The sequence below is a fragment of the Perissodus microlepis genome, chromosome 10 (genome assembly GCF_051167445.1).
Source record: "Perissodus microlepis isolate ML-2025 ecotype Zambia chromosome 10, ASM5116744v1, whole genome shotgun sequence".
Classification (NCBI taxonomy): domain Eukaryota; kingdom Metazoa; phylum Chordata; class Actinopteri; order Cichliformes; family Cichlidae; genus Perissodus; species Perissodus microlepis.
Window position 1 is genome coordinate 12204239 of NC_140470.1, and position 26849 is coordinate 12231087.

Here is a 26849-nt window from a genome sequence, read left to right on the forward strand (position 1 = left end):
ACTACAAACTTTGCGACCTTAAAAAGTCTTTAGAAAGAAGTGAGGTATCTATGAGTCATAAAATTAGTTTGTCTCTCAGGAAATTAAATACACTTAGTTTTAACCATACTTCTGCCAAAGAAAAGCTAATTTGGGGCTGATAATTATTTTGATTCTTTGAAGTAGTGAGTAATATTTGACTTTTATTACTTAAAGTGTGTATGTCCATATATCTTCCTGTAACACCAGCAGACCTTTGAGTCATGTACTCAGAAAAGATGTTGAGTATTTACTCATGGAAAGTGCAATAAATGGTATTGTTGCTCTCGTCACACTAGCTAACAAAAGCATAGTGTAAGCAAAATAGTTTCAAGGTGACAAACTCGGGGCATGGCTTCACTTTAAAGATCTTTGGTTTTTCCAAAACTTTTGATCACAATCAGGGAATATAAGTAGGTAACTAAAAATTTCCCAGATACCATTAGTTTGAACAAACCGAAACTCCCCCAAGGCCTCAGAATGGCACAAATGCAGTCTGTACAACATGGAGTCTCATACAACAGTTTATAATATCCAAGATCTGTGGACAAGCTTTCTGTGAAGGCACTCACAAGCTGTTATGTGAAAACTGATAAAGTTTCAAACTGGCACTCTTTCTCACTTCCACACACATAGTACTAATGACTACTAGACTGTCAGTTTCAGAAAGTTATTGACTGTAGCTCCCCATATCCAGTGCTGACCAGGCAGGTACTTCCTCTGACTCATACCGAGGCTTTTACAGTCCTCTCACTCTCTGTGGGAACTGTGTTTGGTTGGCTTTACAGCTCGCACTGTGTGATGAGTGACTGGAATGGCAAACATTTTGCCAGCTTTAAGAACAAAAGGGAACTATAAATATAGAAGCTAAATAGTTCTGAAAAGAGATGTATGTAGACACCAGAGGTGTTTACATTGTTATAAATTACTTTGTGTATGTATACAATACACCTAACAGGGCATTTCTGCCTGGAAACTGATAAGAGAGACCATATATATATCCAGGCCCAGTTAAAAGTTTCTTATAAAAATATCTATAGTTTCATATGAGTTTGGCAAATACTGATATACAAATATTTTCACTTTGAGTTTTCCATTTTCTCCAAAGCAAAGTGGCCTATGAGAGCTGCTGTTTGCTGGCATCTCCAGCTTGAATGATCTGTTTAAATGTAGCAGAGTCACTAAAAATCAGTAATGAAGCTGTTTAGTTCATTTCTCACAAATGCACATACATTCATCGGCCACTTTGTTAGGTACGCCTGTTCAACCGCTTGTTAATGCAAACATCTTATTAGCCAATCACATTGCAGCAACTCAGTGCACTTAGGCATGCAGACATGGTCATGATGACTTGTTGAAATTCAAACAGATGGAGAATAAATGAGGAAGAAAGGTGATTTGGTTGACTGAATGTGGCATTGGGGTTTTTTTGTGCCGTACAGACTGGTCTGAGTATTTCAGAAACTGGCCATCTGCTGGGATTTTCCCACACAAGCATTTCTAGTTAAGAGAATAGTCTGGAAAAACAACATATCCAGTAAGTGGGAATTCTCTAGGTAACAATGCCAGAATGCTTTGAGCTGATAGGAAGGCACAGTAACTCAAATGACAATTTGTTACAACAAAGTTACTGTGTGCCTGTATACCTTTGACGGAGAAGATGTATGCCCCTTAACTCTAAGTCTTCTATGTTTGTGGCTGAAATCACAGACAAAACTGTAGCTTGTTAGCTACATCTTATTGGAACATTGCAGGCGCCCATAAGAATGTCATCCTGGCTGAAGATTGAGCCCTGAGGTACAGGTAACCACAGGCGTGCTTTACACTTATGTGATCCAACTGATTTCCATTGTGCCCTCTTTAAACGTTATGTGATGGGACTGATCAGCAGGCAGCTACCAGGTTAATCTCATCATGAATTAATATTTATTTTGGCCTCCTCCCGAGAGATCTCGACATGCGCTGCGTCTCTGACGCTGGGTGTGCGTGTGCATATTGTGTTTTATATTAGCCGAAGTCCCAAATCCCAAACCACCTAATTTCCTGGCTTTGTGCCTGCACTGCACAGATAAATTAGCCAAGCCCCAGCCCCCTGTGTCGCCCCTCCATGCCACCCACTCCCCCCTTTGAGAGAAACTATCACCAAAGGTCCATCTTATTTATACAGGCAAGGGAGGAATAAACTCTATCAGCTCTGAGGTACATTATATAAACATTCATCTTCCACTCGGTGCAGATATTAATAGAAGTTGTACTGCTTTTTCAATGAGGCAATTACCAACCTCAACCGGGAGAAGTCGGGGGTAGTGGAACACATCTGTGTCATGAGATAAATCTGGTTTGTGATGTGTTGTGCTACAGCCTTTACAAAGGTTTGTATTTAGGCTTCTCACTGACTAAGAGTCCTGTACTGCAGGATGAGGGTGGTGGCTGGGAATTCATTATGTGTATACTTATCTTATTTAACCCATGAGTACTCAGTGTCAGTGAGATCTACAAACCTGTCCTTCATTTTAAACACAACTATATGACCTCATGTTAAACATGATATTATACAACAAAAGGCCTAGGAGCTATGCTGGAGTTACTAGTTAAAATTTCCCTTTGGATATTCCTCACTTTGGATAATAGTCTGTTGAAATAGCCCAGCGTATTACATTACCTTGAGAAACTGGTATGTGTAATATGTGTAAACTGGTATGTAGCTTCATATGTTTTAACATTACGTTCAACAAATCTACAAACTAAACTTAGCAGAAAAAGTAAGCAGATTTGTGTTGGGCTGATTATTTGTTGTAAAAAAGCTACCTGATAATAAATATTATACTGTTGCAAAGCCTTTTTATTTCCTCTTAAATGGAACCACATTTGTAAGAAAAACTGCATTTTTGGGTTGAGCAGCAGAGTTGAGTCTGTGGGTCATGCCCATGAAAAACTTGACAAATCGTCTGTGCCAATGCCAAACCACTTATTGTATAACAAACACAACCATGAAATGCTGGTTGAAGAAATGGGAAGCCACCCCACAGCAGAGTGTGACCAGGCTGCTGATCAACATGAGGAGGAGCTGCTAGACTGTTGTGGCTGTGTATGGCTCCTCCACATGCTGCTCAGGCCCCTGTTTGTCAATGAATAAATTGTTAAATTGCCAATAGGTCTTGTTTCTCCTCCATATTATTGTAGGGTCTTTATTTTACAATATAACGGCCTGATGGCAAATTTTGTTGGGATTTGGTGCAATATAAACAAAATTGAATTGAATCAGCTGAAATTTCCTAAAACTTCACCCCATTCAATAAACTACACCAAACAGTTAATAGCAGAATCAGCTGTTTGGCATTTGCAAGGAAGATATGGCAAGTTTTTCATGGTTGCAACCCTCAGACTCAACTCTGCTGCTCAACCCACAAATGCATTTTCCTTAAAATGTGGCTCCATTTAAAGGTAAATAAACAGGCTTTCCAACAGTACAACAATTTATTGCCACTAGCATTGTTACAACAAAGAAATAAACCAAACACAAATCTTCTTACTTTTTGTGCAAAGTTTAAAAGAAGAGCTAACAGTTTGTCTTTAAAAGTGTTGTCAATGTTGGTTCTCACTGTAAATTGGAAGTCTTTCTTCCACTACACTAAGAACCCATGCCCTTTCTAGACAGAAGACATTTCCTCTGGTTTTTCTGATCTATGTTTATTATTACAGGAAGTGACATCAGCTTTACCGTCATTCTTTACTATTAGTGCGTCTGCACCAAAGTTTTGAGGCTTTGCAAAGGGCCTTGAGTTCTTCAGTTTCCTTAGCTTTAGGCCTGTGTGAACAATCACAACGAGAAGATTACTCAATTATGACCTTTTTGAATGCTGAAACATCAGATAACCACCTATCGTCAACCACACTCTCAGTTAATTTGGAGGTGTCTAATGGAAAAAATGACGAAAGACTCAGTGCTGCACAGCTGAATTGCCTTTTTGCACAGCTAGAGCTGTGCCCAAACCTGCAGTTTCCTGAGCGGCCACTTTAGGGTGGCTCCAAAAATGAGTCAATCCCAATATGCTCACATGTGAATATACCAACTTATAGCGTGTTACAAAAAATGTCTTTGGTCTTTATATCTAAAATACCCAACTGGCCCTTTTGAACTCTATCGAGGCCTTTAGCCAGCTGCCAGTCAAAGCTCTGCTGGTGTCTCACTAAGAAATAACATGGCTTGCTGTGCTGTTAATGAACAGACTGTCCAAGAATGCTCTGCTCCAGTTTTGGCAAGTAAAGTTCAACTTTTTTAGTGTGTTATTTGTGTGTTATCACTAATTAGTAGGTATCTGTTTCTGGGTGAGGCACAACCAGTGGATGCAGTATTTCTCTCATCCAATTATGGGCACTTCTGGCTCCAAAAATAACACGGCAAATGTGAACATATTAGTTGAATCACAACATTACCGCTTTAAAATAGGGTCTCACTGTGGCAGCCAAGAAAAAAAAATCATGCATATGACTCTGACTAAATAGAATAGAATAGAATTCAACTTTATTGTCATTGCACATGTCACTTGTACAAGGCAACGAAATGCAGTTTGCATCCATCCAGAAAGTGCTTAGTAATAATATAGACATATTACAAAATATATATTACCAATAATATAGATATATAGCTATATTACAAATATGGGTCTATTATAGGTATGTTACAATGTACACGGTATGAAGGTATGTTGTGAATATGCTATAACTATAAGTATGTACAGGCTGTAGTGAGTGTACAAGTTATGTACAGGCTATGAAGAGGATATAAATATGAAAACTATACAGAAATATGAACTATGAACTATGCAAGTTATAAACAGTTGTAGAACTATAATTATTGTATTATGATCTATTATGTAAATCTATGTAAATCTATTATGTTCCACCAACTCGTAATCACACTGATTATAATCAGGATGCATGACACAAAAGCTGTGGGCCCCCAAAAAACAAAAACTAATGTTGATAATATTAATAATTACACCTGAGATTTCCTGTAATAAAGCCGTGTGTAGTGCTGGTGACAAAGACCCACAGGCAATACAATATGAGACAAGTTTATTTTTACAGCACCTTTCAATACCAAGACAATGAATGTGCTTTACATACATTAAGTCATAAAAGGCATTTTATGTATAGGTCTTTATGGATACTATACTACACATATAATGGCTTTCTATATATTGCAAAAGTGCTCCCTCTACTGGACAGAAATAGTAAGGTAGCAAAACCAAAAAGAATCAGAATCATTATGGCTAACTCGTTTTGGTAGTGTTTAGACATGTGTACATGTGTTCTTCTATCCTAACCTGAAACGAGTGCGAGATAAGACCCACCTCTTGTCCTCCAACTATATTTTAATTTGTTTCATACATTTTATTTCTGTGAAATGAGTTGGCACAGGGCCAAGCAATAAAAACAAACCATAACACAATAAATTAAAAAACACATTCTTTCAAAATAGTGACTTGTGCAGAGAAAATGCAGGTAACGTTCATAATTCATTATCTTTATTTTTCAATATAGTTTAGCAAACCTTAGTACACCTTTAGTGTTACAGTAAAACAATCAAAAATGATGACTAGAAGAAAAATATTAGGCCGTCTTCCAAGAATCATTTTCTAAATAATACTGAAAAAAGGTGCCTTGAAAATAATGCCAAAGTTAAACGGAGAAAAACTGCAGACACAATTATTCGTACACTGTGATCATTAAAACTAAAAAATGCATACACACAGCCTAGCAGGGCCCCAAATGTTGGTGTTGGATAGTATGGAAGGTGAGTACATTTTAAAGATAACATAATAAAATTGAAACACTCTAATATTACTTTCATATTTTGCCAATACTATGCACATTAATGTTTTAAGCAATAGCTCGTTTAAACACCCAAGGTGTGCTGCAGCGATTACTTGAAATGCAAAAAGTTACACTTCCAATATCTATTGCTTATGTTTCATATCTTGGAGATGTGTTTCTGCTGGACTGCTGCTATTTAAGTTTTTATTTAATCAATGCAAAGCTGCAAAAGTCGAAACAGCTACACCAACTCTGTGTCTTTTTGAGCTTTGGGGTGGAATGATGATGATAATAACATGAGAAATCCTTTAAAGTAAAGACTGAAACGCGGTGGAGTGACTGCAAGATCTTCTCCGAGATCTTCGAGGGAAGGAGCGATCATCCCAGCTATGTTATTGCTCTCCAAAAAAAGGTTTTATTTGAGTGATTTTCTTATTATCAGGTGGCCCTCCGTGCAGATCCGGTGTCCAGGTGTAATTTAAATGAGCTAAAGGTCAAAGAGGTCCAGTGCTAGCAGGAAAGGCAGTGTTAGTGCAGTTATGTATTACTGTCATTCAAATGTCATAGCGGCCACATGAATACATCTTTAGGTTTACAGACCGTATGAGCTGTTGCGCACTCTCTATTCTTTTATAGATATGTCTCTATGATAGAAGAACAAAAGCGCTCAGAGATGACCTCCACTCTTAATATAGGCATATATAGACTTCTTCTTCTGTCAGCTTCTCTAATATGATAAAACTTATTTGTAATAAATTTCATTAACAAAATATTTGTATATCCCAAAACTTATTTACAAGAGAGACCTAATAAAGACAGACAAACAAACGGAACCGATTACGTACTCCCACCATTTGGGGTGAGGAAAAACAATCTGATTTAAAACAAATCATAAAAGATTTGTTAGGGAAGAAATCTTTTATCATAAAAGAGAACGAACACCCTTTAGCGCTGCATTCATTTGCCGTGTTTGCCATTTCCACTTGTCATGAATTCTTTTCCCTTGTGAAACAAAGGTGATCAAGGTACTGAGGTGACAGTGAGGTCTAATACATACAATCTCTTACACATCAGCGGTACATTTTTGAAGAGTAGTCCAATGCTAAGGGAGAGGTTATTTAAAATTTTTTATTCAGTCTTCATTTAGAGAGCTTCTACTCTCTGCCTATAACTTGATTTAATGCACAACCATCATGCCAGAGAGAGAAATAAATCGTGTACTAAAAAAGGCCCACTGAGTTGCTATCCTGTGAAAGCAAGAGATCAAGGACTCAGAAGACCCACAGCCACAGGAAGTGAAAACACCAGCGATAAAAGCCAAGGTGCTGATTTGAACATAACACTTATTGCAGAGCAGATTGGAAGAAGCCCTGTAAAGGAGAAAAGCTTAAGTTTAGTTTCCACCGGTGTTTGTGGGAAACAGATAATGAGTAAACGCTACTCACTGTGATGAACGGCCATGCTGTTCTCCTTCCAAGTGCTCCCCTGATAAACCCTGCAGGTGTAGGTGTACGGCTTCTCATCGGCCATCGGCGCCCAGGTGAGGCGGCACAGATTAGGGTGGACCAGGCTTACGTTGCTCCTTCTACGGTCGTCTATGGACACGTAGATGACCTGGTTGGGGAAGGTGGTCCCCACCAGCCGGCTGTCCTGCCGATACTCGCAGTAGGGGCCGGGGACCTCGTAGGTCTCCGGGAACTCACAGTCCACCCTGACATTTCGCTCCAGGTAGGTGAGACATGGAAACATCTGGGGCCCACGTGGAGCAAACAGGAATGTAGTCACCGGGTTCACTGAAACAGAAGCAGCCAGGATGTTTGCTCTGTGATGGAAATTTTTAAGATAAGACGATAAGATTTCAAATTTAAGACAAGAACACACAGAGAGCGCAATTCCCCTGAAAGTCAAAGGTTATACTAAAACTTTGATATTTTATGCTAAGGTCAGCAGTGGTAATACGGATCTAGCGTAGTATATTAATCTTTTGGTGTCATTGTGAAGTTATATAATGTTGTATTGAAAAAATAATAATTAGTGCTCAGACAAAGAATGTGCTTATCTCCCCCAATATTACTTTTAAAATTTAGAGATAGTCTAACGGAAATAAAAGCTTTTTCTTAATTTGTTTAACCTTATGGTTTCTTGAATTTTTTTTCAAGGTCACCTTTGATCTCAGGCGCTAATATATTGCGGTGAAGTTTGAAGACGATCCATGAATACAAAGTTTTTACCGGTTTTCACATTTGGTGTGATCTTGATCATTAAATCAGTGAGTTCAAGCTGTTATTAACTAATTATTATGAAATATCGTTTCATTACCCTTAGTGTTATAACACTACAACTGAAGTAGAATGTTTTTCACAGGCCATCATTCACAAGGCTACTCACTGAGCTAGCTAACAAGCTAATTTAGCATGTAAACATAAAATATGATCCTGCAAATGTTTTTATTCACATTCCAGTTCATTCACACAACAGTGTTGTGCGTCTTTCTCAGATGAAGAGATTAAAAGTAACCCTCAAATATCTGTAACTCAGAATAATAAATGAATGTTAGCCGCTATCGAACAAAGTGCTCATGTGCCAAGATATTCAACAAGCTAGCTGGCATGTGTATTGTTGTTGGGCCAAAGTAATTGTAATTGTTTGATAATTTACATTCTTTATTTTGTATTAGTTTATTTTGAAGATATATCTTTGCTGTTCACACTAACTTAAGAGAGCTGTAGGCTTCTTGACTGGTTGAAAAGAGAAATGGCAGGGACAGCAAAAGTGTCATTGGGAAATAAAGCAAAATTTATTACAGCTTTGCTTGAAAAATATAGTTTATGTACAGCCTATTCATTAACTAATTATAATATTAGATAAAGACAACAAATAAATACGAAATAGAGTTTTTAAATGATTATTTTATTAAGTGCCGTTTTTATTTTGAACATTTCTTTCTCTTTCTCTCTGTATATATCTAACTATATCTATTCATGTGTGCCTGTGTGTTCTCCTGTCCACTCAGGTCAAAAGTTATAACAAATAATTTGTGATAAAAGACTCTTTCCTTGTATATTACATAATCTATATGAATCTTTACTGATCTCTGTGGTGAAACTGAGCAACAACATCTTCGCTGCAGTATCACAGAAAGATTTTTGACTCAATCACAAGGACTGTGGAGCTTACATTTCAGTAACGGTTTTATATATATATATATATATATATATATATATATATATATATATATATATATATATATATATATATATATAGATAGATAATATCTTTCATGTTATCAGCATTCTCGTCCTAGTAATACATTCCACTTAAAACGGGGCTGGATGCCAATGGATGGTAACAAAAAAAAAAAGAGTAATTAAAGAGACATACTGTGAGTCGTCTGATGGGTTATCATTATGTTGCCAAAGAGGAGACAGCCTATGACGGACAGGTGCAGCTCCATGGCGATAGACAGGCTATCTGTCGGATCAGATCAACCTTCACACCAGCCGGAGCCTGGCAAAGTTCATCATGGGACAAAACGTTAAAGTTACGCTGCCGCAGAATGCCACCACAAGATATGTCAGACAAACACATATACGAGCATGCAACCTAAAGGTGGGATAACCTTCAAATCGCACCTATTAGCCTCCTGTAGCCTCTAATAGCGTAATTCTAACAGGCCTGGATGTGGGACTCTGTCTGCAGCCCGAATGCCGATAGGACTACGCCCCTGCGGTGTCCGTGCACTGCAGCAGACTGCTGAGCGGTCCACGTTTCAGGCGGGTAAAAGTGAATTCTTGCCGCAAAACAAGAGTTCCCCCTGCAGGTCAAAAAGTAGAAGCACAACCGAGAAATACAGCAGTCACTTCTCTGCAAAGTACACACGCGGGTAAGCATGCTGAATCCAAACTCAGGGGGGCTTTAAGCATACTGATAGCTGACATCATTTGTCTTCAGTAGTCTTAAAAAACATTTTACCCACGGACAAGTAAATGTGTAGAGGTGGTGTTTGTTATTGCACTGTACTGTATATATTTGCTTCACCTAAATACTGACTTCCTTATATTTTTAAGGATTAGATGTCAAATCAAGCAGTGAACCCTAATAAGTGGCAGAAGAAGCCTTTAAATTCTTAGGACAAGTAAAATGAGTTTGGCATTTCTGTAAAATAGAGTACCTATAGTATTAATATCCCTTCATGCTCTAGTCTGGTGTGATCAGTGTTTGTTGGTAAAACTATATAAAACACTTAAACTAAAAAGAAAGACATTCTAGCAACTGAACACGCTGATATAGAGCTATATTTTATTAAACTTTAAGACATAAATATGACAAATATATATAAACAATGACCTTTATTATAGGTACATCTTGTAATACTGGGCTGGACCTTCTTATACCTTCAGAGCTGTCTTAAATCTTAAAGTCATAAATTCAGCAAACATTCCTCAGAGATTTTGGTCCATGTTGACAAGATGGGCTGTAGTGTTTAAATGGTGCTCAGTTGGTAGTGAAGGACCCAAAGTGTCCCTTGAGCAGTGTTCTTAGCTGACAGTAGTGGCATCTGGTGTGGTCTTCTGCTGCTTCAGAGATGGTATTCTGCATACCTTGGCTGTAAGGAGTTTTTGTTGCCTTCCTATCAGTAGTCTAGCCATTCTGACCTCTGACACCATCAAGAGTTAATCACACTGAGGCTTTTTTCCCCCCAGTCTCTGAGCTGGTTCTGTGAGAAAATCCCAGTAGATCAGCAACCTGTCTATCACCAAGAAGCATGGCATGTTGAAAGTCACTGAAATCAGCTTTTTTCCCCCCATTCTGATGCTCAGTTTGAACTTCAGCAGGGCATCCTGACAATGTCTGCATATATTAAATGCACTGAGTATCTGCCATTTGATTGGCTGATTAGATGTTTGTGTTAACAAGAATTAGAACAGGTGTACCTAATGAAGTGACTGGTGAGCATATACAAAACATTTAAAAATAAAAAAGGAAAACGAGGTAGTTTTTCATATATGGACATTACATTTTTAGATATAAATATGACATTTAACAGAGACAGATGTATGTAGCCTATAGATGTATGTAACCTGCATTCAAAGTTTACTTTGGGGTCGCTGTAGCTCAGGAGGCAGAGCAGGTTATCCACTATTTGTAAGGTTGAATAGAAAGCACTTAAGCATAGAAAGTGTTTGTATGAATAAGTGTGAATGGGTGAATGAGGCATGTTGTATAAAGTCCTTTGAGTTCTATATAAGAGCCAGTTCATTTACCATTTTAGTTTCTTCCTTTCTTTCCTTGGAAAGGATAACACACAATACACATTTGACCCAGTAGGCATACCTCTGTACCCCAAGAACAATAATGCTAAGTTTCCTAAAGTGGAAGAGAGATACCAGAAGCATGTATCATATTCTGCATAACATAAAACTGTTATTTAGTAACCATTTCTCAATGATAATATAATACTAGTTATATGGTATGGCAACAGTAAAGGAGGAAAATACTTATTGGAAAAGAACAGGCGAGGGCTCGTCTTTCATCTGCAGTGTATTAGCAGCAGAGGACCAGCAGGGTTCACAGCTACAGAGTCTCTAATGAATACTTTTGGCATGCGGGGATCATCACAGCCTGCACTCTCAGCTATTTATATTCGAAAAGGAGAAGACAATAAGAAAATGCAAGAAAACGTAGTGTCAGAATATTAAAAGGGAGGAGAGTAGCAGGCATCCTCTGCTATCAGAGACTGCTGAGGGTTGTGCCTTTCAGAGACCTCTGCAACACTTCTGTCAGGGAGACTGCTTCAGCATGGCAGCTGTTCAGGAAGGATCTTGATGAAGTGGATAAGCAGTGTGATGAGGATGCAGGGCACACTGTGGGTTTGGCTCTGGGAACTTTAACAAAATCTGGAAGGTGGTGAGGATTTTAGACAGTATAAGATGATGTTGGACGTTAGATACATTTTTACCACCACCTCCCCCCACCCGATTAAAGTGTTGCTATTAAAAGTGTTTTGAAAAAGTAGGTGTGTAGTATCATATTTATGACAGCAATTCAGCTTTACATTATATGGGTCTTTACCAGATTTAATTTAGTGCACAGTGCGGTTGTAGGAGTGGAAGCTGTGGTCTCTTGTTTGGTTTTTAAAAGCTTCTTCTTTCCACTTCCAATAATGTTTGCAGATTTATCCTCCCACATGGTTCGCTATCAGGTTAATTAAATGACTGCTGATAAAGTATCAGCAGAAAGCTACTATATGATCCTGTCATCAGCCTCGTGATCTCGTGATTTCTGTCTCCTTTTCTTCGTAAACGAATCTCCACATCTCTGTGTTTAAAATTCATGTTGGTGAAAGTAGCAGAGAAACTGCTGACACACATAGCGCTTGCACATATTGAGTAGATCAGCTGCGGAGGTGTGCCAGCTAATCAAATCCTCGTCACCACGTATCCCTTCTCATTCATCTGCCTCCTTCATTCTTTTCAGAATGAAACCAGATGTTTGTGTACTGACACGTGATCCTCCGTCCTCTGGTAAAACAGCCTGAAAATCAATAGAAAACCGTACACAGTCCTAAGAAATGTCCCCAAAGTCCACCGGAGCAGCATTTTCTCCCCCTCCCCTCTCTGTGTCCCCCCCTCCCCTCCCTTCCTCGCGCCCTCCCTCTCTCCCCTGCTTCTTCTATAAGCCGACCTCTACTGTATCTACCCCCAGCATCACACTGCAGAGCACTGAGGAAGACTCAAAAATGCATCAGAGAAGGTGAGAGGGATTCATGTGCTATGTTTGTGCATGCTGTTTAATCTGAATGGCAAAATATCGAACCGTGGCATGCACAATGCATTTCTGTCATTCGGTTATTCTGGATGAAGTATATGGTCCAGCTGCTCTAAAGCAAATGTTTGAATGCAGGCAAGGGTTGGTTTGCATCAAGCAAATAAAATGAAGTGCTTAGTCTATTCTTTCTACATATCGAGGACGTGAATAATTAGCCGGAATCCTCTAAAGAGGTTAAGCACGGAAATGTGTCAGTAAAGTTTGTACTTCGATTCTTTGCATTGTGAACAGTGAGGCTGGATTGTGATCGATTGTGTAGTGTTAAGGGTACAGCGACTTTTCTGTGGTTTAGCACAGAGCAGCAGAAGTGTGATGTTCATGTCTCCGAAGTGACTTGACTCCACTCTTTACAGCTGACTCAGATTTATTTGGAATCCAGCTAATGTTGAGACGAACACAATAAAAAACTCTTAACTTCCTCTTTTTGTTTTGTTTTTTAGGAACCTCGGGAGAATGTCTTTCTTTACCACCATATTACTCTTTGGTAAGACACACATCCTCACGTGAGCAACCCCAAATGTATAAGTTTGTGTTCTTAATTCGGATCATGTCTTCCTGCTTCATTATAGGCTTTGCATCTGCTCAGAAGGTGATTCAGTTGTCCTACTGCTCTATAGACGAGGACCACCTCAGGATGGACTGCAAATACTCACTTCCTTCTGAGTCATCAGAAGTCTTTTGCAAGTACACGCACGGTGAACGCCTCTTCGACACCACTGACCCATCGGAGGAGCAGCACGCCCCCTTCAAGAAACGTGCCAAAGCCCGCATCTTCCCAGGCAACATCTGTCGCCTGCTGTATAAGAACCTGCCCAACGGCAAGTCCACCTTCACCTGCAACATCAAAGTGGGCGACTCGGCCCCTGTGACCAAAACTTCGGTAGTCGAGAAGAGTAAGATGCTTATCCTCCCGCTCGTATGACCCATATGTGCATTTCCTGTTATTTTTACAAATAAGAATAGAACATGTGAGCTTGACAAACAAAACGCGCGTCCTTGTGAACCTGTGTTGCTTTTTTCTTATCGCAGAGCTCCTCCTCCCCTGTTCTGCATGGAGTGTCCTATTACAAACCTGCAGTGGCCTACTGTTGACCTTGATGACCTTTCCCATGCTGCTGGAAATTCACTGGCTGTGAAGAAGGCGCCAAACTGCTGCATATCTTAACACTGCAACCATAACCATCTGGTCACTGATGCTGTACTCCCCCGAAGTTGCGTGTATGCACAAAGTGCAATAAGTTAAACTGAATGTACTCACAGTATATATTTGGTATGTCACACACTTGCACACTTGGCATTATGCACTCAATACTAAGCACACATACTGCTGCATATACACTATACTCTAAACTAATATCAGCTCTAAGCTATAAGTTACCTGTTGTATCTGGCAGACTTTCAGTAGGGTTAATGAGGAAAAAAAGCATGATTTAAAATTGAAATCCTAGATTCTGCAGTGTTCGCTATCTAGATTCTATCATTGTAGCAGATGTAGTCAAAGATATTGACAGATTGTTTCTTTAATAAGACAAAAACTGTCTAATTTAGAGGGTTTTTAAGAAGGGATGGAAACTAGTTTTGCTGTTCCATCTAATGAGTGAAATCTTCACAGCTCTAAAGTGCAGCGCTGCACACTCCAATGTTAATTATTGCTGAGTCACGTCGCTCGTTAAGGTAAGCAATCTATTTTGCCTGACTGAAATCTGTCCCTAGTGTCTCCTCCTGGCTGTCAAAAAATGACAGCAGATGGCAGTGACCTTGTGCTGCACAGGCCCACTAACGGGAGACCGTGCTGTGTATTTGTCAATAAAAATTGGATGGAGCAATGAAGATAGCTGACAGGGTTTTAATGTAAGCTTCAAATGATGTTTTGACTTACTATTGCATGCAATCAAGTTTCTCTATTCTATCGTGTTCTATTCTATTCTGAGGAGAGGATCAATAGTCTGTATCAAGTCCCTCAACTACAGTTGCAAAGACACCCAAACACAGTTTTTTTTTAATTTTGCCCTTCACGTGTGCCTAAAACACATAAGCCATGCTTGGCTGAGGCTTATTTAGTACATGTTTGAAACTATAAGCTAAGTCAGATACTCAGTCTTTATGAATTTATGAATTTACATTAAAAATTCTTTCACTGGTGCAGTGTTTTCTCCTGAGGTCAGCCTGTTCTGATGGCTGTTTCCAGCAGGATAACGCACCATGTCACAAAGCTCAGATCATCTCAGTCTGGCTCCTTGAACATGACAATGAGTTTACAGGATTCAAATGACCTCCACAGTCATCAGATCTCTGTGTCATCGGCAGCTGTGGGATGTGGTGGAGCAAGAGAGTTGCATCATGGATGTTCAGCCAGCAGTTTGTGCCAATACGGACCAAAATCTCAGAGGAACGTTTCCAGCACCTTGTTGAACCTGTGACATTAAGAACTGAAGCGATTCTGGAAACAAAAGGGGGTCCAGTCAAGTAGTAGAAAGGTGTATCTAATTAAGTAGCCAGTGAGTGTATACAGTGTCTGGTATTTCATACTATACTAAAGGCGCATATCCTTTGGCTGAGCCAAGTGAGTCAAATTGTATTTGAAGGTGTTGAAAAGCAACAGTGAAAGAGAAGGAAAAGAATATCTCGTTTCTATAAAAATCTGTGACTGACAGGATCTGTTTTGAAATTGCATCCTTTAACTGAAAATGAATGAATAATAAAATGAATGAATAAAATTCACACTTGAGTTCAGCTTCTGGAAAGTAGTCCTTGTAAACAAGAAATACAGTCCAACTACCATTTGAAAAAAATTATTTTACTGATTGTTTGTATTCTGCCAAAACAGGAAGATGATTAATCTATAGTACTGGTACCCTGTATACAGAATAAAGAAATAATATGGATTTTCTTTTATAAAATACATTTTTTTAATAAGTTGTATCATTAATCTCTCTTTTAAATAGAAATAACGTTGTTAAAATGCACATGCACATATACATTTCATGATCACAAGTATGCGGTGTCTCTATGCCCACATACCTTTGGCTGCATGATGTCATTTTACACCTACAGGCAATTTTAAAAATGTGTCTTCCTAAGAGTGAGCAGAAGATCTGATAATATGTGATCAGCATGCGGTTAAACAGCAACATTTCCAATGAAGCGCCAAACGAACCGAGTAACTCCTGTCATCGTGTTGCCCAATCCCGTGTGCCCGTGAGCATTATTTGAACAATTACTCAGTAACATGCTGGCGTTGCGTAACAAAGCACGGTGTCATCTCGGGGTCCAAAGTACTGAATCATGCACTGATGAATCCTTTGCACAGTTTCACTTTCCAGCACTTCTCATGAACTTTATCTTACAAATAACAAGTGATAATATGACAAAGTTTTGAATATTATGATGTAAGAAACAGTCCATATCAGCCGGATGTGGGCTATATTTAAATCATGAATTAAATATTACTAATTGGAATTGATTAAACATAAATTCCAATACAATTACTCATGCAGGGGAACTTGCCTTTAAAATGAGAGGAAATAAGAGACACACAAGCTAAAAATACAATCTGATTCATAGATTTCGAAAGGTGAAAACAGATGGCAGACAGAAAGTCAGGCAGCAGTTTGACACTCATTGTTTGTCCAGATTGCAAAAGCAGTAAATCCAGGCTTACTGGAGGTGGTTTCATTGTTTGTTTGGTTCACATTTATCCACTTTTTTCTGTTTCTGTTTCAATAAGGATTCATTAGTTAATGTACCTACAATAAACATGCATTTATACACACATGCTTAAATATGTATTTTTATATTGGTGTGTTTATAAGCAATTCTCTTTTTAATCCCCGTACATATGTTTAATAGGACAGATTGCTCTCTTAGGACTGAATTGTGCTGCATACAGCTCGGCTGAAATGAAATGTAATGGTGCTAATAATAAACTTTATTTATGCAGGACTTTTCTTAACAAAGTTAAAACGTACTTCACATAAATACATTAAGAAAAAAAGGGGCCAAGAAGCACACACAAACATTAAAACAAGGTAAAGATATAAGAATCTGTACGAATCTATTCAAACAGTGCCATCGAAAGTCTACTCTGTTCCTCACTTCTGACTCAGCTGGAAAACACCACGCCAGGACCTAACTGCAAGCGCTCGCATGGCCTACAAACACGCACATCAGTTTCACGCAGAACCCACACAGCTGAGAATATGTGAGGGTTAAAAGACTGGAAATGTCTATAGAGTATTGACAAACTAGCCATTACACATGCTTTCCTATGATGTAGTTTCTATTGGGCGTGTTCTAGTCAAACCTGTTTTTCTCCATCAGGCTCGGGGCGGCACCTGACGGGATCTTATTACCGGAAGTTAGGTGTTTGTAGTCACCTGCGCTGATTCTTTAGGTAACAAGAGGTGTTTACTCGAGCTGGAAACGTCGAAATAAGAGAAACAGGAGTCGGTGAAACGGAGACCATTCGTTCTTTATTCGACACAAAGAAGATTTTTGCGTACTTTCGGCTTGTTTTACTCGAGAATTTTTAAAGGAGAACGCCGTCGAATAATAAACAAGAAACCCGACATGACTGTGAGAGGAGTCCTTTGGCTGCTTTTGTTCTCTGGCGCAGCAGTAGGTGAGAAAACTTGGGATTTCTTTTTATTTATCTATTAATTTTTTTTCAATGTTTATTTATGTGCTGTTCTTTTAGTCTTTGTAGGCATTCAACAGTTGAAGCTCCGTGGTTTTTTTTTTGTTTTTTTGTTTTTTTGTTTTCATTTTTAAAGAAGATAGTAATCTTGTTTTGCAGTAGTTTTTGCCAAACTGTAATTATAACCTTAACGGTTCTTTAAAAATATGGGCAGGTTCAGTTACAACGCCCTAGTCTTGAGCAAAACCATGAAAGGCCATTTTGAATTATTGCATGACTGGAATTGTCCTACTCTTAAAACATCTTAACCTTCCGTTTCCACACCACCATTACTTTTACACAAATGTAAAGATGTTTAGCGAGGCCACATTCAATCAAATGTAAGTCATCAAAAGAGCTGGTATTTACTTTGGTAAGTTCTTAAGCAGTTTCCTGTCACATGCCCACTTTAAATGGGTCAGTAGGTATCGGTCAGTATCGTTTGTCCTGTTGTAATTCTCTGTGAGGTGCAGTGTGTTTTATATACAGCACGGCTTTTTGATAATCATCTCTGCAGAAAAACAAACAAAAAAAGGTGAATCTTCATGAAAAAAGCTCTTTATGGAAAAGATAATAATAAAGATAAGAATAAAATAAGAAAACTGTGATCAGGGACAAAAATCAGTTTAGTTTAGTTATTCATCCAGATACCCCCCCAATCCCAGACCTGAACAATATCTGTAATATTATTCTACTTCCGCCTTAATTTAAATGTCATCTCCTCGTTAGTTTGTATTTTCCTTCCAAGTTTCCTTCTGCTGCTTGATGGTCACTTGTGTAATAGTGTAGTTAGTTATCAGTTTTAAGTTTGTTTTGTTTTTTAAAAAAAGGTTAATATGGAGCTGCTGCTGCTTTTGTTGTTGTGATTGTTTTGCATACAGTTTCACATTTGTCATTATACACATGTTGAACGGCTTTTTATCCTTTATACTGTCTCAAATTTTCTGAATTGCTTGCAAGGTGTCAAGTATTTTTACAGTAATTTTTCTGGATTGGTATTAACAGTGAGTACCACTCAAAGTCTGTTCAGGTTATCACGTGTGTATGTTACGTACAAAAATAAAACAACTCCCCCACAAACTTGTAACGAAGTGAGGATTTTCGTCCCCTACCATTCCTCTGTAGCCTGTTTACAGCTCGTGCAAAATGTGAGCAATACAATAAGCGCACTCTGCTGTATGAATCAAACTCTGGCTTGTCAGACGAGTTCCTTTAAAACTTGTTCCACTTCTCAGGTACATTTGCTGTCAGGACTTCTCAGTATGTATGTACACCGAAACTCTAAAAGTATGCAAACAAGGAAGTCATGGTGTGTTCTTTCAGTTTGCACTCCTACCTCATCTTTCCATCAAACTTATCTCGGATGAGATTGCCTATAAGAAATGCCCACAGGCTTTAGGTTGGTCTGCCATGAAAACACATGCCAGCAGTGTATTTGTATCAATGTTAATCTGAAGTTTAGCTTTATTTTTATCAGCACCTTGTAAAAAAACGTGATGAATGCTCACAGAATGAATTTGCACTGAGTTAATAGTTATCTGCCTTCTGCTGTAGTTGAAGCTTCTCTGTGCCACCTAAGCTTAGCAGACAGGGCAGTAGTTAATCATGTAACTCTAAAAGTAATGGCAGCTGTGCAGTGTAATGTGGAGTGGGGCAACAGATGGACATGTGGTGTGACAGAGAGGCTTTTTACTGGCTGCATTAATGATTTAGTGTCCCCGAAGCTCCGCTGACGTGCCTGAAAAGACCCAGTTTCACCCAGAGAGCCGATAGTTTCACCGGAAGCTTCCTGGTTCAGCAGACAGGAATGAGCCACTTTTGTTTTGATGTTTTGCTTGACCGCTCCCTGAAAGCTTCTGAGCATGCTCCAAGTGTTTAGGCAAAGGGTGTGTTTTTCAATCCTCAGTGCTGTATGCCTGATTATTTACATAATGGAAGATTGTGGTCTACTGGGAATACCTTGTAATTTTCCTGGTAATACAGAGGGAGGACTTGGGTTTTCTGATCGTGGCCATCAGCCTAGAATGATTATTTTAATTTATTTAAATGAATGACAACCTTCGATTGATTTTTAGACACCATTAGGTCTCTTTTGTTAAACAAATTACAAATCAAAATAACTTTGAAATGATGTTACCTTTTGAAGCCTGAGTAATAAAATCTCCTCCTGGCGTCTCTTCACCTGTTCCTGCATGCCATGTTTGTGGAGTGTTAAAACTGGGTTTATTAAAACCCAATTTTCAAAGCAGCTTAAGCAGAGCACTATCTGTGTATGTGTGTAGGGTTTTTTTTTCTTTTTTTAATCTGCTTTTTGTATTCAGCAAATGGTTGGCACAAACTTCCTACTCACGCCATGCTTCACTTTTCAGACAGGTTAGACTACACAGAGTACATTGAGTACACAATGAGTATTTTTAAACCCAAAAAGTTCCTATCCTGCAGGGCCTATTGTTAGTGTGTGTTATCAATAAGCTTTTTTTTATTTATTTATTTTTATAAACCATTATGGGGTCTGTGTGTGTCCAAGTAAATGGTAAGGATATTGCTTATAGGTTTATTCAGTAAGCTTATTGTATTTTATACACTGGCTTATTTTAATATTATATTGTTGTCTCTTTTGGTCATGTATATATGTATTTTTTTATTTACACTGACAGTGCACATGTAATGAAACATGTATAAATTACATTTGCGTTTCAAGAGTGCTTGGCCCGTATGCAGCCATACACACAAGCAGCATATAGACAAAAGTATACCTGCCACCTGCATATTACGCATACAAGAGCTGCTCAGTCATGGACACTTAAGCTGTAAAGCTCCTGGTGCACATTTTTTTTGTGTGTGTGTGTGCTGATGTTAATGCTAGAGGTGGTTTGGATCGCTGGTGACTCAGTAATAATAGCACTTACAGCTGATCATGGAACCAGGGGCACCTCCAGAATGTTTTCATAGGCGTGGCCATATGGGGGCCACTAAAAATATTCGGGTGACACAACAAAAAATAGAATTTCTGGTTTTATTATGCTTTGGTCAAATATAGGTTACCTGAAAAATATGGCAAAAAAAAAAAAGAAAAAAAGTTGATATCACTAAAAATATGAAAACCAAACAAGATTTGATGACTATCATCCTTAGGCCCCCAAGTTATTGTTTCTGTTACGAGTTAGTAACATTAGTTTATGTTAGTTAACTATTGCCGACCAACCAACCTGGAGATGAAATGTTCTGTACTGACAGAAGATGACGCTAAACATGTTTTTAAAACTTTTACTTTAACCACTTATTTCTTAAATCCAGCTTCACAGACAGAGTTGCATCCATGTCAGCTTTTATGAACAGGGCTCCATGAAGTAAATTAGTCATGTATCGCTTCATGTCCACTTCAACACTTGTACCGATCACTGATATCAAACCTTCCATTACAAAAGTTATGCTTTCCCTGTTTTGTAGTTTATTTCAGAGACAAAGACTGGTAACTGTATCATGACCGTGCATTCACTTGCTTCATAATTATATTCCTTTAGGCTACAAGCCGGTTCGCTTAAAGGAAGTGAGTATTTTGGACTTGACACTTGATGCTGAGTGTTCTATTTATTTACTTGTTTTATTTTAATCTGTGTGTCTAGGTGTAAGTGGATATTTGGTCACTACTTCAAAGGCAAATGTACGAGCGGAAGAGAACACAGGTGAGTTTTAAAACAAAATTTTGAATACCATACCACCTTTATTTACGAAGCACTTTAAAATAAACCAGGGTTCACAAAGTGTTGTTCATGTAAAAAAAAATAGCATAAACAGAAAATGAAATCAAACATGTTAAAAATAGAGAATTTAAAAAAACAAAACAAAAAATGGGATTGTGAATGATTACCCAGGAAAATTGCAAACTGTCTATGATGTGTCTGCTAAAATCACAGATTCAGAGGTTTTCAAGATGAAGTCATATAATAAGACAAAACTGCATTTAAATAATAGACTGCAGAATTATGCAGGTTAATAGTGTCACCACACAAATTTCCCTCTCTCTTTCCAGATGTGGATTTGACATGCTCATTTTCAGGAGACTTTGGTTCAAACATTTTACTTAGATGGAAGTTTAAGGACCGAAAAGGCTCTCAGGTGTTTGTGGTTCACGATGGGAAACCAACAGGTAAGTTTGACGTTTCTTTCTTTTAACTGACACTTTAATTCGTTTAACTAAAAAACAAAAACACATGATGCATGTGAAATAAAACCACAATTTTCCAAAAATTCTATTTTGATGTCACTGTTGACAAAATTCGGTGAATGTAACAAATATCAGTCACGGTGATCACATTGGTGCCTGTCATGGTCCGTTTTATTTGACAGATCCAGATTTAGATTAAAAGAAAAAACTAGTTCTGTCAGCATTAATCTCGTTAAAATGACGTTAACGCCAAAACTGAATTAACGCGGAAAATCTCTGTTAGCGAGTTACCGCGGATCGCCCCATGCGTGGGGCTGCACGGCGTTAACGAGCTAACTGCACTAACACGTTGACGAGCTAACAGCGCTCGCCGAGTTAATGCAGTTATGGCGTTAACGTCATTTTAATTAGATTAACACTGACAACACTAGAAAAAACCTTTTTCTGTGACCAACCAAATAACCTGTCCTGAAACCCATCTGCTGAATGTGGTGTCTGAATACTTCCATGCTGGTTACGTAATGCTGCGTTTCTTCCACAGCGCCGTATGCTGACCGTTTGCTTGTGTATGGTGGTAGCAATCTGAGATTCTCCAAAGTCACTCGTAAAGATTCTGGAGTGTACACCTGTGAGATAACCAGCGCTGACAAAACCCAAGTTGGGGAAACAGAAGTGACTCTGACTGTTCTGGGTAAGACTATATATCACATTTACTTGCTGTAATGAAGACCGTATGTTGCCATTTATAAGTGGTCCAGATAAAAACTAAACATTTTGTCCTACAGTGCCTCCATCTGTGCCATTTTGTAATGTCCCCTCATCGGTAACAACGGGCAGGACAGCCATCCTGTCTTGCTTTGATGAAAGCGCTTCACCGCGCCCCACATACAAGTGGTACAAAAACAACGTTCTTCTGCCTGATAACCCTAGTAACGTTGCTGGCTTCAAAAACGCCACATACAAGTTGAATTCAACCAGTGGCGAACTGGTAAGCTTTAGCTAGTTACATGTGTAACCTTTACTATGACTGATATGGTGTGTTGGCCTTTAAGTTTAAAATATACCTGTGTGGCCACAGAAATTTCCTGCTGCAGCCAAGACAGATACAGCTGACTACTACTGTGAGTCTGTCAATGATGCTGGCCCTGCTCAGAAATGTAGAGCTATGAAGATGGAAGTTCGTAAGTTCCTTTCACACTTTAAACTCCACAAAATGCTTTCGCCTGAGCCATTTCTTCCTTACCTCACAAAGAAAGTGTACTGGTTCACCTTATTATGTTTCCCTGTGTTTTCTTCAAGGCGACCTAAACATCGGAGGAATTGTCGCTGGTGTAATAGTGGCTCTGCTGCTTGTGGCCCTACTGATATTTGCCGTTTGGTTTGCCAAAAAGAAAGGATATCTGCCTGGTTAGTTTTTCACATTATATTCAAAGACTTTTACCGTCCTCATTGTTCTGACGATGATCTGTGAAAAGTTAGTTTGTTGATTCAGGCAGGCAGAGGTCTAAAAAGTGTATCTGTAAGAAGTACTCTGTGCTGATGTTGTTTCCTTTCTTCCTATTACAGCAAAGAAAGAAAGGTAAGTGCATATTTCTATGCATTTAAATGTTGCTTAACATTATTGCCTTTGGTTTAATAATGTAAAAATGATAGCGATCTATATTTGGTGATGTCAATACTGGGTTTTTTCCCCTCATTTTTCTTGCAGCAGTTCAAAGATGAACACGTCTTACCAACCACCTCCTAGTGGTGGTGGTGATGATGTAAGTACAACGTTGCCTTTTATTCCAGTAGCGGATTCATTGTTATAATAAGTACTTTTAGCTCTCGTTATAATGAAGTGTGCTTGGTATGTTTGAACTTTGAAATTGCCAGAAAATTAATTTTTTTTGAAATTGGAGTGTTACTTGAACCTTCTGAGAGAAACTAAATATCAGTTTGCTTTATCGAAGGTTAAATTTTACATCTGGTATTTTTTTTTCTTTTTGTGCAAGTAGTCGGCATAAAAACAATAACTCATGTGTCACATGTGATACACTTTGCATACAGGGCTAAAACATGGTATCTGTGCAAAAACGGATGATGCCGAGCTTTATTTTGATTGTGTTGTTTGATATGCTTGTTTCTCAGGCGGATTTCACACAGAAGTCATCATTTGTGGTATAGTATACGAGCAGCAGTGGCGACAGCAAGCGCTCTGAGCGAGATGTCTCTTAAGTGTGTGGTTTTCCAGGAGTTTGAAAGTTTGTACAATGCAGTTTTTATAGACCATTGCAATATATATATTTTTTAACCTGAGCCAGCTGCAGTAGTCTGTCAAATGCATCAACACGTGAGGTTCATGCAGCAACACCCTACAGGAAATAAGGAAATGGATAACTAATGAACCTCGTACTGCATCTATCTTTACTCAAATGAACTGTGGCCACTAGTGACCTATTTTCAGCAGAGACCAATTTTCTGCTCATCACTGATGTGTGCTTTTCTGTGTGCTTTTTATCTTCTGTCTTATGAAGAACAAGATTTTAAAGATATGCGCTTACTTGTGAAAACAAGGTTAATTAGAGTACCCTTACACCACCACCAGCAGCAGTAAATGAAAATAAATATATTTATTTGTTATCTTTACATTGAGGACAGATGTATATTGCTGCATTTATTACATTTGCTGTCCCATCACATTCATTTCCGCTAGCACAACTCTCTTATCGGTCTTTGTGGGTTAGCTGAAATGTTAACAGAGCCTGAATATCACGGCCACGTTTTTAAAGGTGTTTTATTTTTTTGTTTTTCCTGCTTTTGTTTTTTTTTTGTTTTTGTTTTTTTATTTCTTCTTTTTCCAACCACAGATCTGATGTAATGTACATGATAATTTTTTTTCTGTCTCTTTCTTTGTAAATAAAAATAATTTTAAAATTTGGATAGCTTCTTGGGATTAAATGCTCACTCTTATACCCCTTTCACTGCAGGAAAATGGTTCAATACTGTTCCCAAATCTTGGAACTTTGCTGCCGTCTGTAGCATTTTCACCTGCTTAAGCCAGAATGACTGAGGATTTGGTGCAGTACTATTGCAGGCTTGCTATCTTTCTATCCAAAGACCAAATGTCCTCTAGTTTTGCTCATCTGAAGTGAAGAAAAGAGCAATCGTTTCCCATTAGATCCTGATCCTATCTCCATGGAAGGATAATTTATTAGATACTAACAACTTCCTGTGTTATAGACCATACAGACCACGTTTCTGACTTTTAAAGGAATAACATTCAATTCAATTCAATTTTATTTATATAGCGCCAAATCACAACAAAAGTCGCCTCAAGGCGCTTCATAGATACAGAGAAAAACCCAACAATCATATGACCCCCTATGAGCAAGCACTTTGGCGACAGTGGGAAGGAAAAACTCCCTTTTAACAGGAAGAAACCTCCGGCAGAACCAGGCTCAGGGAGGGGCGGCCATCTGCTGCGACCGGTTGGGGTGAGAGAAGGAAGACAGGATAAAAGACATGCTGTGGAAGAGAGACAGAGGTTAATAACAGATATGATTCAATGCAGAGAGGTCTATTAATACATAGTGAGTGAGAAAGGTGACTGGAAAGGAAAAACTCAATGCATCTTGGGAATCCCCCGGCAGCCTACGTCTATTGCAGCATAACTAAGGGAGGATTCAGGGTCACCTGGTCCAGCCCTAACTATATGCTTTAGCAAAAAGGAAAGTTTTAAGCCTAATCTTAAAAGTAGAGATAGTTTCTGTCTCCCGAATCCAAACTGGAAGCTGGTTCCACAGAAGAGGGGCCTGAAAACTGAAGGCTCTGCCTCCCATTCTACTTTTAAATACTCTAGGAACAACAAGTAGGCCTGCAGAGCGAGAGCGAAGTGCTCTAATAGGGTGATATGGTACTACAAGGTCATTAAGATAAGATGGGGCCTGATTATTTAAGACCTTGTATGTGAGGAGCAGGATTTTGAATTCAATTCTGGATTTAACAGGAAGCCAATGAAGGGAAGCCAAAACAGGAGAAATATGCTCTCTCCTTCTAGTCCCTGTCAGTACTCTTGCTGCAGCATTTTGGATTAGCTGAAGGCTTTTCAGTGAGTTTTTTGGACATCCTAATAATAATGAATTACAGTAGTCCAGCCTGGAAGTAATAAATGCATGAACTAGTTTTTCAGCGTCACTCTGAGACAGGATATTTCTAATTTTAGAGATGTTGCGCAAATGGAAGAAAGCAGTCTTACATATTTGTTTAATATGTGCGTTGAAGGACATGTCCTGGTCAAAAATGACTCCAAGGTTCCTCACAGCGTTACTGGAGGCCAAGGTAATGCCATCCAGAGTATGAATCTGGTTAGATACCATATTTCTAAGATTTTCAGGGCTGAGTACAATAACCTCAGTTTTATCTGAATTAAGAAGCAGAAAGTTAGCGGCCATCCAGGTCTTTATGTCTTTAAGACATTCCTGCAGTTTAACTAATTGGTGTGTGTTATCTGGCTTCATGGACAGATAGAGCTGGGTGTCATCTGCATAGCAGTGAAAATGTATGCTATGTCTTCTAATGATGCTGCCTAAGGGAAGCATGTATAATGTAAACAGAATTGGTCCTAGCACTGAACCCTGTGGAACTCCATAATTAACCTCAGTGTGTGAAGAGGACTCTCCATTTACATGCACAAATTGGAGTCTATTAGATAGATATGATACAAACCACTGCAGTGCAGTACCTGTAATACCTACAGCATGTTCTAATCGCTCTAATAGGATATTATGGTCGACAGTATCGAACGCTGCACTGAGGTCTAGCAGGACAAGCACAGAGATGAGTCCACTGTCAGAGGCCATAAGAAGATCATTTGTAACCTTCACTAAAGCTGTTTCTGTGCTGTGATGAGCTCTGAAACCTGACTGAAACTCTTCAAATAAACCATTCCTCTGCAGATGATCTGTTAGCTGTTTGACAACTACTCTTTCAAGGACTTTTGATATGAAAGGAAGGTTGGAGATTGGCCTATAATTAGCTAAGACTGCTGGGTCTAGAGATGGCTTTTTGAGTAAAGGTTTAACCACAGCCAGCTTGAAGGCCTGTGGTACATAGCCGACCATTAGAGATAGGTTGATCATATTTAAGATCGAAGAATTAATCAATGGCAGGACTTCTTTGAGCAGTTTTGTAGGAATGGGGTCTAAAAGACACGTTGATGGTTTGGAGGAAGTAATTATTGAAGTTAACTCAGAAAGATCAATTGGAGAAAAAGAGTCTAACTTAACATCAATGGTACTAAGAGTAGCTGTAGATAATATTACATCTGTGGGATGATTACTGGTAATTTTTTCTCTAATG

General features: G+C 38.7%; 3 protein-coding genes across 3 annotated transcripts; 2 read left to right on the forward strand and 1 right to left on the reverse strand.

Moving 5' to 3' along the window:
• Positions 1-5080: 5080 nt before the first annotated feature.
• LOC146378917 (uncharacterized) lies at positions 5081-9616 on the reverse strand. Its single transcript, XM_084942074.1, has 4 exons — positions 9471-9616; positions 9220-9345; positions 7284-7631; positions 5081-7208 (listed from the first exon to the last, which is right to left on the reverse strand). Exons 2-4 carry the CDS (start codon positions 9290-9292, stop codon positions 7102-7104), a joined length of 528 nt encoding a protein of 175 aa, XP_084798200.1. The 5' UTR covers positions 9293-9345; positions 9471-9616; the 3' UTR covers positions 5081-7101.
• Positions 9617-12484: 2868 nt separating this feature from the next.
• On the forward strand, positions 12485-15399 carry thy1 (Thy-1 cell surface antigen). Its single transcript, XM_084942075.1, has 4 exons — positions 12485-12591; positions 13107-13150; positions 13236-13559; positions 13696-15399. The coding sequence occupies exons 1-4, from the start codon at positions 12578-12580 to the stop codon at positions 13800-13802; spliced, it is 489 nt and encodes a 162-aa protein (XP_084798201.1). The 5' UTR covers positions 12485-12577; the 3' UTR covers positions 13803-15399.
• A 1622-nt stretch (positions 15400-17021) lies between these two features.
• f11r.1 (F11 receptor, tandem duplicate 1) lies at positions 17022-25176 on the forward strand. The gene is made up of 10 exons (XM_084942077.1): positions 17022-17287; positions 20968-21027; positions 21375-21491; positions 22051-22200; positions 22295-22497; positions 22588-22690; positions 22809-22916; positions 23076-23088; positions 23218-23272; positions 23640-25176. The coding sequence occupies exons 1-10, from the start codon at positions 17236-17238 to the stop codon at positions 23673-23675; spliced, it is 897 nt and encodes a 298-aa protein (XP_084798203.1). The 5' UTR covers positions 17022-17235; the 3' UTR covers positions 23676-25176.
• The last annotated feature ends 1673 nt before the right edge of the window (positions 25177-26849 follow it).

What these genes read in the sequence shown, in the direction of transcription:
- f11r.1 (XM_084942077.1), top strand. Translation starts at nt 17,236, where the DNA reads ATGACTGTGAGAGGAGTCCTTTGGCTGCTTTTGTTCTCTGGCGCAGCA. An exon ending in AGTGACTCTGACTGTTCTGG is followed by an intron (nt 22,201 to 22,294) that starts GTAAGACTATAT and finishes TTTGTCCTACAG; the next exon opens with TGCCTCCATCTGTGCCATTT. An exon ending in ATTCAACCAGTGGCGAACTG is followed by an intron (nt 22,498 to 22,587) that starts GTAAGCTTTAGC and finishes GTGTGGCCACAG; the next exon opens with AAATTTCCTGCTGCAGCCAA.
- thy1 (XM_084942075.1), top strand. An exon ending in TACCACCATATTACTCTTTG is followed by an intron (nt 13,151 to 13,235) that starts GTAAGACACACA and finishes GCTTCATTATAG; the next exon opens with GCTTTGCATCTGCTCAGAAG. An exon ending in AACTTCGGTAGTCGAGAAGA is followed by an intron (nt 13,560 to 13,695) that starts GTAAGATGCTTA and finishes TTCTTATCGCAG; the next exon opens with AGCTCCTCCTCCCCTGTTCT.
- LOC146378917 (XM_084942074.1), bottom strand. Translation starts at nt 9,292, where the DNA reads ATGGAGCTGCACCTGTCCGTCATAGGCTGTCTCCTCTTTGGCAACATA. An exon ending in AACCCATCAGACGACTCACA is followed by an intron (nt 7,632 to 9,219) that starts GTATGTCTCTTT and finishes CTTCTGTTTCAG; the next exon opens with TGAACCCGGTGACTACATTC. An exon ending in CAGCATGGCCGTTCATCACA is followed by an intron (nt 7,209 to 7,283) that starts GTGAGTAGCGTT and finishes TCTCCTTTACAG; the next exon opens with GGCTTCTTCCAATCTGCTCT.